Here is a 12,998-nt window from a genome sequence, read left to right as displayed (position 1 = left end):
ACAAAAGTACATCAAAAGACGATTTTAAGACAGGATGTGAAAACTGCATCATGAACACATTCCAAGTACAAAGCACTCAAAACTATTTCATTTCCAGTGAGCTGCTTTACAAACATTGTTCAGTTGAAAGGAGCTCTACTGATGAGCCGCTGGTACATATTTGAGCAAACTCTACATGACACAAAAATAAGTCACATGTCGAGGAACTAGGCAAAGAATAAAAAAATCTGCTAAATCCACTACCAATTACCCCTCGAAACACAAATTATGGCTCGACAAAAGGAGAAAGATCACCTTCCACTCCTTCATTGATCAATATATCATACATCAAGCTCAAATTTGCCCTTCCATGTGCTCAGCAGCTATGGCCTCCATTTGGTCAGTAGCTATGGCAATACGCTCACTTTCCAGGAATGAAGGATCTAAGAACTTGGCAACAAATGCCCACATCTTGTACACATCTTCAAAGTTAGTGAGGAAGCCAAGCGAAGCAGTCACAACTTCAACTCTTACAGTCACCTTTTTACTGTCTCTGCGACCATTCTTATAAAAGGAAGCCTCGGGTATATCTAGTGCTCCATTTGACTGTTTCTGGTTTGGGTCTATCTTTATATGACTAAGAAAACCGATGCCGAGAGATATGCCATTTTTCTCAGCTATCTTCTGGACAAATTCAGCATTAATGAAAGCACCACCACTTTGCTTCAGATTGAAAGCAACGGCCGCTCCCCTTTCATACTTAATCTTTGGACCATAAATGTGGACAAGAGGAACTCCATCACTGTCTTTCAAGCCTGGCAGCTTCAGCTGCAACAGCGAAGTTACTAGCCAATTGATAAGGTACCTTAACCTAAGCGTTGTTCTGTTGAGCCCCATCATATCGACATGGTCAATGTGCCTGCAAATTATCTCTGGTTCCCTCCTGCTCCAGTCTTGAGCATCATCATACCCATCACTTACATCATCATCACGAAATGGATATCCAGACGCTTCAGCAGCATCTGAGGCCCGATGTAGTCTGTCAGCAATCATATTCGCCTCAGTGTTGAATGAAACTCTGCGCCCCATGCTTATAGCTCCGTCAATCTCTTCAACACCGAAGAGACGACCCCCAGCAAACCTGCTGTTTCCATCCCTCCGTCCAAGCAGCCGAAATTCCCCTTCAGTCTCCCTTCTTATCGCACTTTCCTTGTGGTCCAAATCACCGTTCATGGCATGTTGGCATGCAACCTCTTCAACCTCTGGCTCCTCTTGGATTTCACTAACTTGCCTAAAATGATTTCCCCGGCCATTCTCATAGATTTCTTCTTCAGGGTCTTCCCTGAGGCAGTCTACATCTTGTGAAACTGACAGTACAGCAGCATCAAAAGAAATCACATTACCATCATAAAGTGGGCTTCTAGATATCCTCGATGCTAGGTTAGGTGACATCCTCTTGTTACCCTTTCTGCCAGTGAACCAAGATGATGGTAATGGTGATCCCAGTTTCCCTTTCTTGAACTGACCAGACTTCTCTGACCCCAACGGGCTCTGGCCAACATCAACCCAGAAAGAGTTCTCTGATGAACAGTCCTCGCTGAATGCCGGGCTCCTCATCACCTCACCGACAGATATGCTCTCAGTTTCTTCAAAAATGGTGCTCGCCCCATCCCTATCCGAGCTGCTGTCACGACCCGGGTCACTCTCAAATGTCTCTCTGACCTGAGCAGAAGTGTACACACCCGAAAATGCTGGCAGCTGTGAGCCGTTTCGAACATCAGGCACTGGATTTTCATCTTTCGGAGTGCAAGGGTCATCTTCAAGTCCCTCTGTTTCCACTGCATCAAATTCATCGATGGAGTCACTCAGGTACTGTGGAAAGACCGGAACAATCCTGACCATCCCAGAGGCATTGCAGCCATTCCTCCCCTGCAAGCTTCCAATAACCGACTTCTTGATCAGAAGGCAACCAAATCCAGTTGGGTCAGAACCAAACACCCTGTAGAATGAGGTTATAATGAAGTCCGGCCGGAACAGCGAGAGCCCCAGCGAGTCCATGTCCTTGGGACCAAGTGCACCAGCATCAAGCATGACATGCCAGCCATTCTGCTGTGCCAGCGCCATCCACTGGTAGGAGTACTTGGCGCCGGTCACCCGAGACTGTGCAGGGAACACGAACAATCCGACTGCAGCATCCCGTCGCCTGGCCTTCCTCTTGCCCACAATCTCCTTGCGCAGCTCCGTCGAGCAGAGCTTGAGAGTGGGCCAGCGGAACCATGCGGTGCGCGTCTTGGCACCCTTTGCCCGCGCACTCTGCGCCATCCAGTTCACCGACTGGCTCTCATGGTCAAACATGGTGAGCAGCCTTCGGTTGTTCTCGAACGGGTAGCACTCAGCGAGCAGCTTGAACGCTGACCCCCGGCTGACAGTGAACACCAGGGCGTACTCGCTGGCCGGCACATTCAAGTACTCCAGGATCCGCTCCTTGATGTCATTCTCCGCCGTGCCGGGCTCAGCGCCGCCGTAGAGCGCGTGGTTGCTCAGATTGGCATTGAGCTCGGACAATGTGAAGGAGGAGGAGGAGGAGTCCCAGCTGGAGTCGAAGAGGCCGAAGCCGCAGTAGTCGAGGCAGACCCTGCCGGCGCCGGGGGCGTCGAGGTGGGAGTAGTGGTCGAGGCGGAGGCGGTCGACGTCGGAGGTGGAGGCGTAGTCCGGGTACATGGAGAGGAAGGTGGCTATGGCGTGGGCGAGGAGCGGCAGGTCGGAGATGGAGCGGAACGGGCCGGCGGCGGCGGCGAGCGCGGTGGCGCGGAGGAAGTCGCGCTGCGCCCGCAGGCGCGCCAGGGAGCGGGAGCGCGTGACGGCGGCGTCCTCCTCCGCGCCGGCGGCGTCCGGCGGCGGGCAGAGGGCGCCCTCCTCCGACGCGGCGTCCAGCGCGTCGCGCAGCTGCCGGAGGAACGACGCCGGGTCGTCGCGCCGGCCGTTGCCGCCGCCATGGCCGCCGCCGCCTCCTCCTCCTCCGCCACGCCGCCGGTGGTTCTTGGAGAGGAGGATGGCGGCGCAGTGGGAGAGCGGCTTCCACAGGGAGAGATGCATGTGGCGCGCCCCCGAGCAGTCGGATCGACGACGGGGAGACCAACCGTGCGTCGCGGCTGGGATCAGCGGGCGCGGCGAGGCATGGGGATGGGGCTGACCGGAAAACCCCGGGATTTCTGGGTGGGTGGTGGGATTCCGGATCAGCGGGCGCGGAGAAAACTGCGGCTCGGCTCCGGGTGGGGAAAGAAAACCGGATCTTCCGCCGGGGGGAGAGAAAATGGGGATCAGAAAATGTCAGAGCCCGAGCGCCCCCATCAACCAAGAACAGTGGCCGGCTGGCTGTGGGTGCAGAAATCTCAGGGTTTGAGGTGGGGAAACTGCGGATTTTCTCGGAGCTTTCTTTGAAGCAGAAATGGCGGAGGGTGGGGGGCTTGAAATGCCTGAAATGCAATGACACGCTCCGCCTTTCCCAGCAAAAAAGGAGACGGCTTTGGCTTTTGGCAGGACCAAGAACTCAAATTAAAGAAGAGGGATAGAAAGAAACAAAGAAAGAAAGAAGCCTCAGCAAAGATTTGACTCCACTCTCCTTGCTTTTGCACAACACCACCACCAAGAAGAACCCATCAATGCTCTCTCAAACCAGTGGAAATCCAGAGATGAAAGGAGCTCACTCGCTCGCTCACACTCACTGACTTCACTCAGAGCTCAGATCCTCCCCGCTCTCACCAAACTCGTCGCGAGTGGTTTGGGGCGCACTGAATGCGTTGGCATCATGAAGAGGGGGTTGCATTCATTTCCGCCCAAGAACTACCAACACCACACCAACTTCACTCTCCTTTTCCTTTCCTTTTTTCCCCCTGTTTGTACTACGCTCGCCACTACTGCAGCTACTGCCTACTGCATTGCCTCGCTTTGGAGCTGCAAAAGTAAGCAGCGGCACTATTTTAGTGAGGCTGGCCTGGGCTGGGGTGGGGTGGGGTGCTTTAGTAGCATCCACCGGGTAAAAAACAAAGTGTTTGGTACTGTCACACTAATATTATCATTGGCTCTACCTTGTTAGTTTTTGCTCCCTGGGGCTCACACACGCGCAGTGGGCTGTAAAGTGGGGGGAGGAGGAGGAGTCGCTGCAAGCAAGGCTTTCGTTCTTGGGGCATTGACTTTTCTTTCTTTCTCTCTTTCCTTCCCCCGTTGAGGAATTGAAATGCAGGGCAGCGGCTTTTGGTTTTATGGTTTTTTAAAGCGAAAGTTTTTGTCTGCATGATTATTTCCTTGACCGGTTTCTCGTGTGTGTGTGTGTGGAGTTGTCTTTATGCACGTGTGCTTTTTAGGGGGGTGAATATTGGTAGTTTTTGCTTCCCATGTCCTTTCATTGCATGATGATAATTCTTCTGTAATCATGGTGTGTTGTGTTGTGTTGCCTTTTCATGATTATTTTGGACGCTTTAGTGCCAGCGGAGCTGGATAGGTCCCAAAGGAAATAATTTCTTTCCCTGGCTTGGTTAAATTTTCAATGTTGATGAGTACTCCACTAAACAAGTGAAGTGGGCATATAACTGGCACTTGTTCACCATCGCAACTGACAAGTAAAGAATGGAAATGTATTGAGGATCAATTTAAAACAAACTAAGCTGCCGGAAGGGCAAGCTTACGTCTTATGGAGGTCGGCTGGTGCTTAACACGGTATTAACTAGTATGTCGATGTTCCTATTATCTTTTTTGAAAGTACATAAGGGGTGCGGAAAAGGTTAGATTTCTATCGATCTCGTTTTCTTCTGGCAATATGATGAAGTAAAGACGAAATACAGATTGATCAGGTGGGATATTATTTGGAGAACCAAAGACCAAGGAATGCTTGGGATTGAGAATGTGGAGATCAAAAACAAATGCTTGTTAAGCAAATGGCTATTTAGGTTATCAGTTGAGATCGACGGTATGTGGGCACAGATCCTACGTAACAAATAACTATTATCAAAGTCTCTATCCCAGGTTACCGTCAGACCTAACGACTCGCCATTCTGGAAAGGCCTAATGCGGACAAAGGGTGCCTTTTTTCGCAGAGCGAAATTTTTGGTTGGAAATGGTACTACAACCAGATTTTGAGAAGAAACATGGTTAGGGAGACGCCTTTGGCCTTGCAATATCCCACTTTGTATAATATTGTATAACATAAGGAGGTTTACATCGCTACAGTATTACAGTCGTACCCCTTGAACATCCAGTTCAGGAGATCCCTAGTGGGGGAGCGGTGGAACTCTTGGCTGCATCTTGTGTGAAGGTTGATGGATGTTCAACTTTCTGAACAGCCTGACTTGTTTCACTGGAAATTAACTAGGAACAGGGCTTTCAGGGTAAAATCTATGTACTTGGATCTGATTGATTCTGGCCCAATCCCAAGTTAATTCATATTTGGAAAATTAAAGTTTCGTTGAGAATCAAGATATTCATGTGGTTCGTTCACAAGCAAGTGGTACTCACCAAAGATAATTTGCTTAAGCGTAGTTGGGTAGGCAGTTTACATTGTTGTTTTTGTGATAATGATGAAACGATACAACATCTCTTCATCGATTGCCCTCTCGCTAAGCTTCTTTGGCGTCCGCTTGGATCCAGTTAACATTGACATGTTAGCATCGACATGCTATTTGGGACATGGCTTACTGGAGTGGAACCAGTTACTGGGGGACGTATTCAGATAGGAATATGTGCACTTCTTTGGGCTATATGAAATTGCAGGAATGATATGATCTTTAACACACAGAATCTTTTGAATTTCTTGCAGGTTATCTACAGAGCGTCCGCTTGGATCCGTACGTGGTCGTTACTCACTCATACGGACTCCAGGGAGCTTTTGGTTACTGGGTGCAACCGATAGAAGATGGTAGCACGGGCATCTACAACCAGTTTGGATGGCGGTCCAATAATAGGATAGATGTTTAGTCGTCTTGCCTTGTTCATTGCCAGTTGTGGCTTTGTTTTATTTACTTTGCTTTTTGTGCTCCTTCTGCGAGCTGCGCTTGTTGGAAATATGCCCTAGAGGCAATAATAAAATGGTTATTATTATATTTCTTTGTTCATGATAATTGTCTATTGTTCATGCTATAATTGTGTTATCCGGAAATCGTAATACATGTGTGAATACATAGACCACAACACGTCCCTAGTGAGCCTCTAGTTGACTAGCTCGTTGATCAAAAGATAGTCATGGTTTCCCGACTATGGACATTGGATGTCATTGATAACGGGATCACATCATTAGGAGAATGATATGATGGACAAGACCCAATCCTAAGCATAGCTCAAAGATCGTGTAGTTCGTTTGTTGTAGCTTTTCTGAATGTCAAGTATCATTTTCTTAGACCATGAGATTGTGCAACTCCCGGATACCGTAGGAGTGCCTTGGGTGTGCCAAACGTCACAACGTAACTGGGTGACTATAAAGGTACATTACAGGTATCTCCGAAAGTGTCTGTTGGGTTGGCACGAATCGAGACTGGGATTTGTCACTCCGTATGATGGAGAGGTATCTCTGGGCCCACTCGGTAATGCATCATCATAATGAGCTCAATGTGATCAAGTGGTTGATCACGGGATCATGCATTACGGTACGAGTAAAGTGACTTGCCGGTAACGAGACTAAACAAGGTATTGGGATACCGACGATCGAGTCTCGGACAAGTAACGTACCGATTGACAAAGGGAATTGTATACGGATTGATTGAATCCTCGACATCGTGGTTCATCTGATGAGATCATCGTGGAGCATGTGGGAGCCAACATGGGTATCCAGATACCGCTGTTGATTATTGACCGGAGAGTCGTCTCGGTCATGTCTGCATGTCTCCCGAACCCGTAGGGTCTACACACTTAAGGTTCGGTGACGCTAGGGTTGTTAGGAAGACTTGTATGTGATTACCGAATGTTGTTCGGAGTCCCGGATGAGATCCCGGACATCACGAGGAGTTCCAGAATGGTCTGGAGGTGAAGATTTATATGTAGGAAGTTGTCATACGGTCACCGGAAAGGTTCGGGGGCATATCGGTATTATACCGGAGCCACCGGAGGGGTTCCGGGGGTCCACCGGGAGGGGCCACCTCTCTCAGAGGGCCTAATGGGCTGTAGAGGAAAGGGGAACCAGCCCTACATGGGCTGGCCGCATCCGCCCCCTTGGGCCCATGCGCCTAGGGTTGGGGGGGGAACCCTAAAGGGGGCGCCCCCCTTGCTTGGGGGGCAAGCCCCCTCCCCTTGGCCGCCGCCCCGCCCCCTCTAGATCTCATCTAGAGGGGGCCGGCCCCCTTCCTCCTTCCCCTATAAATAGAGGGGCAAGGGGAGGGCTGCACACAATATCCAAGGCGCAGCCCCTCCCCTCCCCAACACCTCTCCTCCTCCGTAAGAGCTTGGCGAAGCCCTGCCGGAGTACTGCGGCTTCACCACCACCACGCCGTTGTGCTGCTGTTGGAGCCCTCTTCCTTAACCTCTCCCTCCTCCTTGCTGGATCAAGGCACGGGAGACGTCCTCGCTCCGTACGTGTGATGAACGCGGAGGTGCCGTCCGTTCGGCGCTAGGATCTTTGGTGATTTGGATCACGACGAGTACGACTCCATCAACCCCGTTCTCCTGAACGCTTCCGCTCGTGATCTACAAGGGTATGTAGATGCACTCCTCTCTCCCTCGTTGCTAGATGACTCTATAGATTGATCTTGGTGATGTGTAGAAAATTTTAAAATTATGCTACGTTCCCCAATAGTGCTGCACTGTGGACCTTGGTTTGTTAGACTTTTAATAAAATGGCTGCATGCATCGTCCTAATGCATAGTCCGGGGTTCTTTCCCCCTTTTAAGAAAAACTGACACTTGTTCTTCTTAACGACAACTCCATACAAACTAGGTGTTTACATTTGAATAATACTTTCTCTGTAAATGACTTCACAACATATCTTCGCTCGCTCCCGCGAGCGACAGGAGGGACAACCTAGCCGCCATCGGGGCCTCCCCTTCTTCATTCTCCTTCCTCGCGGCCGCCAGAGGGTGCAACTGGGCTTCCCGGCGGCGGTGGGGGGATCCATCCTCCTCTTGCGTGGTGGACTCGGCGTAGGCCAGGGCTGTTGGGCCAGAGTGTGGCTCCAGAGCAAGGCAACGACGACGGCGTGGGCGGGTGCGCGTTGGGAGACGTGGAGCGGAGCGTGCTCGGGGATCAACGGCGACCAGATCTGACCCACAGGTGGCGCGGCCGCGGTCAGTCGGCTACATCATGGCTGTGGAGGTTGCTCCTCGCGGCAGCAGCGGCATGTCTCCTTACCCGATGTGGCCTTCTAACGACGCGGCATTGGATGCCGGGGCGGTGGCTTCGGGCGGCGGAGCTGGTGGTGGCCTTCTTGTCATAGTGATGGAAGGTCAAGCGCGGGTGCATGCCGGGGCGACGCGCTAGGGATTCGGGACCTAATGCCCAGATTTGACGGTCGCGATGACGGTGGGTGCTTCCTGTAGTACCTGGAATTGGGGCGGTGACCCCTCTTCTTCAACGGCGGCAGACTCCATGGTAGTTTGGGCGACATGGAGTCTGCTCTCGAGGCGGTGACGACCTTCGGAGGCTGGTGACGGTATGGGACGTCCCCTCCATCAATAGATCGGGTTCGATGCGGCCCAGCAGGTGACACATGTGTCTCTTTTGGGGTTGTGGGGCAGTGCCTGTCACGGGCGGGTGAAGCCGCAGGTGGATGCTACGCACGACGTCTCATGCTGGGGCATTAAGCCATGCCTGCTACCGGCATGTTTTGCACGGTGGCTCTGATGGAGGTCTCCTGTCTAGCCTGTTGCTGCTAGATCAAAGGTGGTGCGACAGTGGCGGGAGGCAGACGGTATGGGACGTCTGCCTTCTGGTGTCTTCTCCAGAGGTATCCAATTATCAAGGTGTCGGTACCCGGATATGGTATGACGGTACACGCGGCTTCAACGACGACTTTATACACTCCGTCGGAAACACAATATCTATGATCAAGCTATGTTGAGAAGCACCTGCGTCTCGTGCATCGTGTCCTTATTGATGGTGGTGAATTGAAGCTTGACTTTGAGGATGAGAATCCGAAGTTCAACCTTGTGTTGGACTCGCCCTCATTGGCGCACGTACGGCGATTCCTTCTTGAAGCGTAGCCCGAGAGTTCTGTATTTTCCGTTTTGTTGTCGTCTTGTAATAGAGTTAGTGGTTATCTGATGGTGTTACTGTCACGAGGCATGCGGCTTCGGATTTTCTTTTCGCTTAATTTTTGGCTTGATGTTGGTTGGCCGCTGGATTTTGCCTTTTTAATAATATATGGTTGTATGCAGAGGCTGGGGTAATCCTCCTCTTCCAAAAACAGCTTCTTTGTAAACTAATATAATAATATAAAACGTTTTAATCACCATTTTGCATTTTTCTATTTCCATCTTATTGTCCAAGCTGAAAAAACAGCCATATGGAACCTCTCTATCCATCCACACACCCGCCGGCAGCAGTGTATACACGTACAACACTCATGCACAGAGGATCCGGGGCAATGTCAAACGCGGCCAGCCACGTAAGCCCTGTGCGGCCGTGAGCTGTCGCAGAAAAGGCCGGAACTTTTTTATATCTCCATGTCCATGCCGCACTGCTGCCGCTGACCTAGTGACACTGTGAATGAGTGACAGCAACAGTTCTGCTCTGCGATGTGGCCTCGTCTGGTCTACTCACTGATTGAGCGAGTTTCAGATTTTCTTTATCGCCATCGTAAAAATGTCAATGAGATTCTTTTTTTTTTTTGCCACCAAGACTGTGACAATGTATTATTGACCGCGGCCCCTTGCTTGGTGTACCAATTATTGTGGTGGCCGGAGCAGGAGCAGGACCGCTCGCTGCAAATACGGGTCAAGGACGGGGAGTGCGTACTATACTGGAGATAAGCAGAGCGCAGGACGCGCCGGTGCACTGTATCTCCCGATTTATTTCATCCTCCCAAAATACAAATGCTGGAGTACGTTTTGTAGTACTTGAAAAGAAGGGGCAGATGAGATCGGGATGGGTGGATGGATGGATGAGGCAAGGACTTGCTAGGTCAGCCCACGCAGCGCCGTGGCCAGGGCAGGCACAGATCCCACTCCCGGATAGATAGATGCCCATGCAATCAATTCCCAAAAGGAAAACGAAAAAGAAGCCAAGATTCCGTTGATTAGCTGCAAACTGCATCGCGGTGCTGCAAGATGGTGTTGATCTGAGGAGCCTAATCATTGACCTGTTGATCTGAGAGCACACAGATCAACTATTATCTCCATGATCTGAGTTCTGAGCCAGCCATGCATGCTGATTACTGTATTATTGAAGAAACGCTTGTCTAGAGCCAGTTTTCAATAATCATCAAGGAAAACTGATCGTTAGTTAATGCAGGCTAGAAGCTACTGGCTGAGCTAGCATTAGTTGCTCCTAATCTTGTACTACTGGGTTTTGTTTTTGTAAGCGCGTGTGGGGTGAGGACACGGGCAAGGCCACGGAGCATGTGGAAACAATGCGGGCTGAGCTAGGCAGAACCCTAGCCTGGTTGGGGCAGCCACCCACTTTGTCAGCCTCTTTTGTTTTTATGCCTCAGCTCACCTCTCAAGGACCTACAAAAACCAAGGCTTTTTTTTTGTAGTGGTGGTTGAGAGGATGTCCGGAGAAGAGGTCGGTTTTAGGGTGTTCGTTTCCCCTCTGTGCCGCAAGCTCTTTATCTGCAACCCTTTTCTTGGTTTCGGGAGTGGATTTTTCTTTTGCTTCTTCAAAGGTGTTGTTGACTTCTTGTGCATTGTTTAAGGGTTGGTTTTCTATGACATGCTAGGGCATCTTCAAAGCTACACTACAAATCGCCCATAAACGTCCGGATTTCTCATTATATGTAAAGTTCCATTCAATAATACGGTTTCTTACGGGCTGCACAAAAAAATCTGGCCCAAATACAACAAAAAAACACTTATTGCTTTTTTATATGTGATGAAATTTTGTGCATGTATGCTATAATTTCTATCAAGATATTGTTTTCTGAATCAACCTCCGGCATGCACTCGACGGACGGGTGAGTCTGACGTAACTAACAAATTACTTTTGCTCCATATAATTCAGTTCCTACATGATTTGAGATAGCTCGGATAGTCTAAGTCTCTTCAATTTGTAGGATTCCCAAATGCAAAGTCAATTTGTCATGTTCTTTGTGTGTCTTGCATGACGAAAACAAAGGAATGAGAAATGTAAACTGGGAAGGCAAAAGGGCATGCGCGGTTGCCTGGATTATTTTTGAGCTTTTTGCATATACGACTCGGTTGGGTCTGGCTGAGCAGAAACAGCTTGGAACACTAACGTCGGTGAAGATTTAGACTAGATTAACTTTTGCTATGTTAAAAAATGGCATGTGTGCATTTGTTTAATGAAATATTTTCAACATGTCATGAATGTGGTCCAATTTAAATAAAAATCATCCGGGTTGCATGAAATCATTTGGTTCATTCAAATCTTGTTTAAAATATATTCGGACGTTTAAGGTACACGGTTGGCTGGCCGCCTCCTATATCCATGTCAGCGGACGTGTCAGCGAACGAATACTATGTCTGTTTTAGGAGTCTCCGAAGTCTGCGTTGGAGATGGAGTAGTCCTGTAAATCAAATGAGCTTTATAGGAAAAAAATAAAGATTTAAATTATACTACAACGGCAATATTTGATGTCAGGTTCTTCAGATCTATTCAAGGATTCAACGGCGAGGACTGTAGCTTCGGGGCGCTGCTCCTTATGAGCACGTGCATGAAAACTTTCCGACTGTCATTGACAAGGTCAGACCGGCTCCGGTATGGGAGCAGCCGACGACTCGTTCTGGCGGCGACTATGGTCGTTATGTGGTCTATGGACCTCAATGTATTTTCTATTATATTTGAGGTGTTTTATACTTGTGATAAATTTTTATAATAGATTTGATTATTTTTGGAAAATAAATAAATTATACTACAAGATTCTTCGATAAAAAGAAGTCCAAAGCTCTATGTAAAATCCGGTAGCACCCCTGGTTCACATCCACAATTATTTAGTGTTTCCATGTTTGACCATGAGTGGAGTACTGCAGTGCGCCTGCCCCGTTGTTTTTGTTGTGTTGCGTCCGCTCGCAAGTCCGTGTCCACTCCACCATCGCCATGCCACCATTTGTTTACTGCTCCCGCTCTGATCGTTACCTGTCGTCTCGGGCCCATCAGATTCTTCTCCGTCCCCGGCCTCGAGACGGAGAGATGGCGTGAGCGTTTGGTTGCAAGCGTTGAAGAAACAACCTAGGGTTCCAATCCTCCTCCTTGTTTATCTATCACAATGTTACTACCATGTGGTGGTGATGGTGATGGTGATGGTGATGGTTAACCTCCCAATGAGCGGCGCGCGGTAATTTCTTTAGTAACTTTCATCTCCCGATGCCCCTGCCCTCACGCTGAGCTAAACAGTCAAAGTTGATAACGTCTGACTTGGATCCTGCAAATCGAGCCGCTGTGGATCTGAGTCGCGCCAGTGAGACTTTGAACGGAAAGCGAGATGCCTTTTTTCAAGGAATGCAGGTGGAGACAATTCCTTCACCTGCATTGCATTTCTGTGGGTTTCAGGCAGCGGTAGAAGTTGCAGGAACAGAATCGTGGGACAAAAACTGTTGGCAGTCTTTTTTTCTTTTCTTGAGTGAAGTTGTCAATAGCCGGCCAAAATCACCAATTTGGCCTCATTTCAGAAGCTCGGCACAAAATGACTATCCAGAAAATTTAGCACGATTTGTCTCTGGAACTCCATAGTCCCCGGCGTTGTTGCTATAGACTCCGTGACTGCACCCTTGGGCAACGTCATAGTCTTCAGCGTTGGCTCCCACTACATTGGCTCAGGGCAGCAACACATTAGTCCTTGCCGTTGCCTAGTGCAACTGCAACGCCAACATATCGAGCGTTGCTAAAATGGATTAGAACTTGTTGAAGTTTTCAGTAGAGGTCAT

General features: G+C 49.4%; 1 protein-coding gene across 1 annotated transcript; it reads right to left on the bottom strand.

The window, feature by feature from the left end:
- Nucleotides 1-64: 64 nt before the first annotated feature.
- On the bottom strand, nt 65-3,995 carry LOC125507963 (uncharacterized). Its single transcript, XM_048672506.2, has one exon. The coding sequence runs from the start codon at nt 3,073-3,075 to the stop codon at nt 334-336; it is 2,742 nt and encodes a 913-aa protein (XP_048528463.2). The 5' UTR covers nt 3,076-3,995; the 3' UTR covers nt 65-333.
- Nucleotides 3,996-12,998: the final 9,003 nt, after the last annotated feature.

Source organism: Triticum urartu, chromosome 5A, assembly GCF_056163025.1.
Source record: "Triticum urartu cultivar PI428250 chromosome 5A, HENAU_Tu73, whole genome shotgun sequence".
NCBI lineage: Eukaryota > Viridiplantae > Streptophyta > Magnoliopsida > Poales > Poaceae > Triticum > Triticum urartu.
The sequence above is the reverse complement of the archived record's forward strand: the minus strand, read 5'-3'. Positions and strand labels throughout refer to the sequence as shown.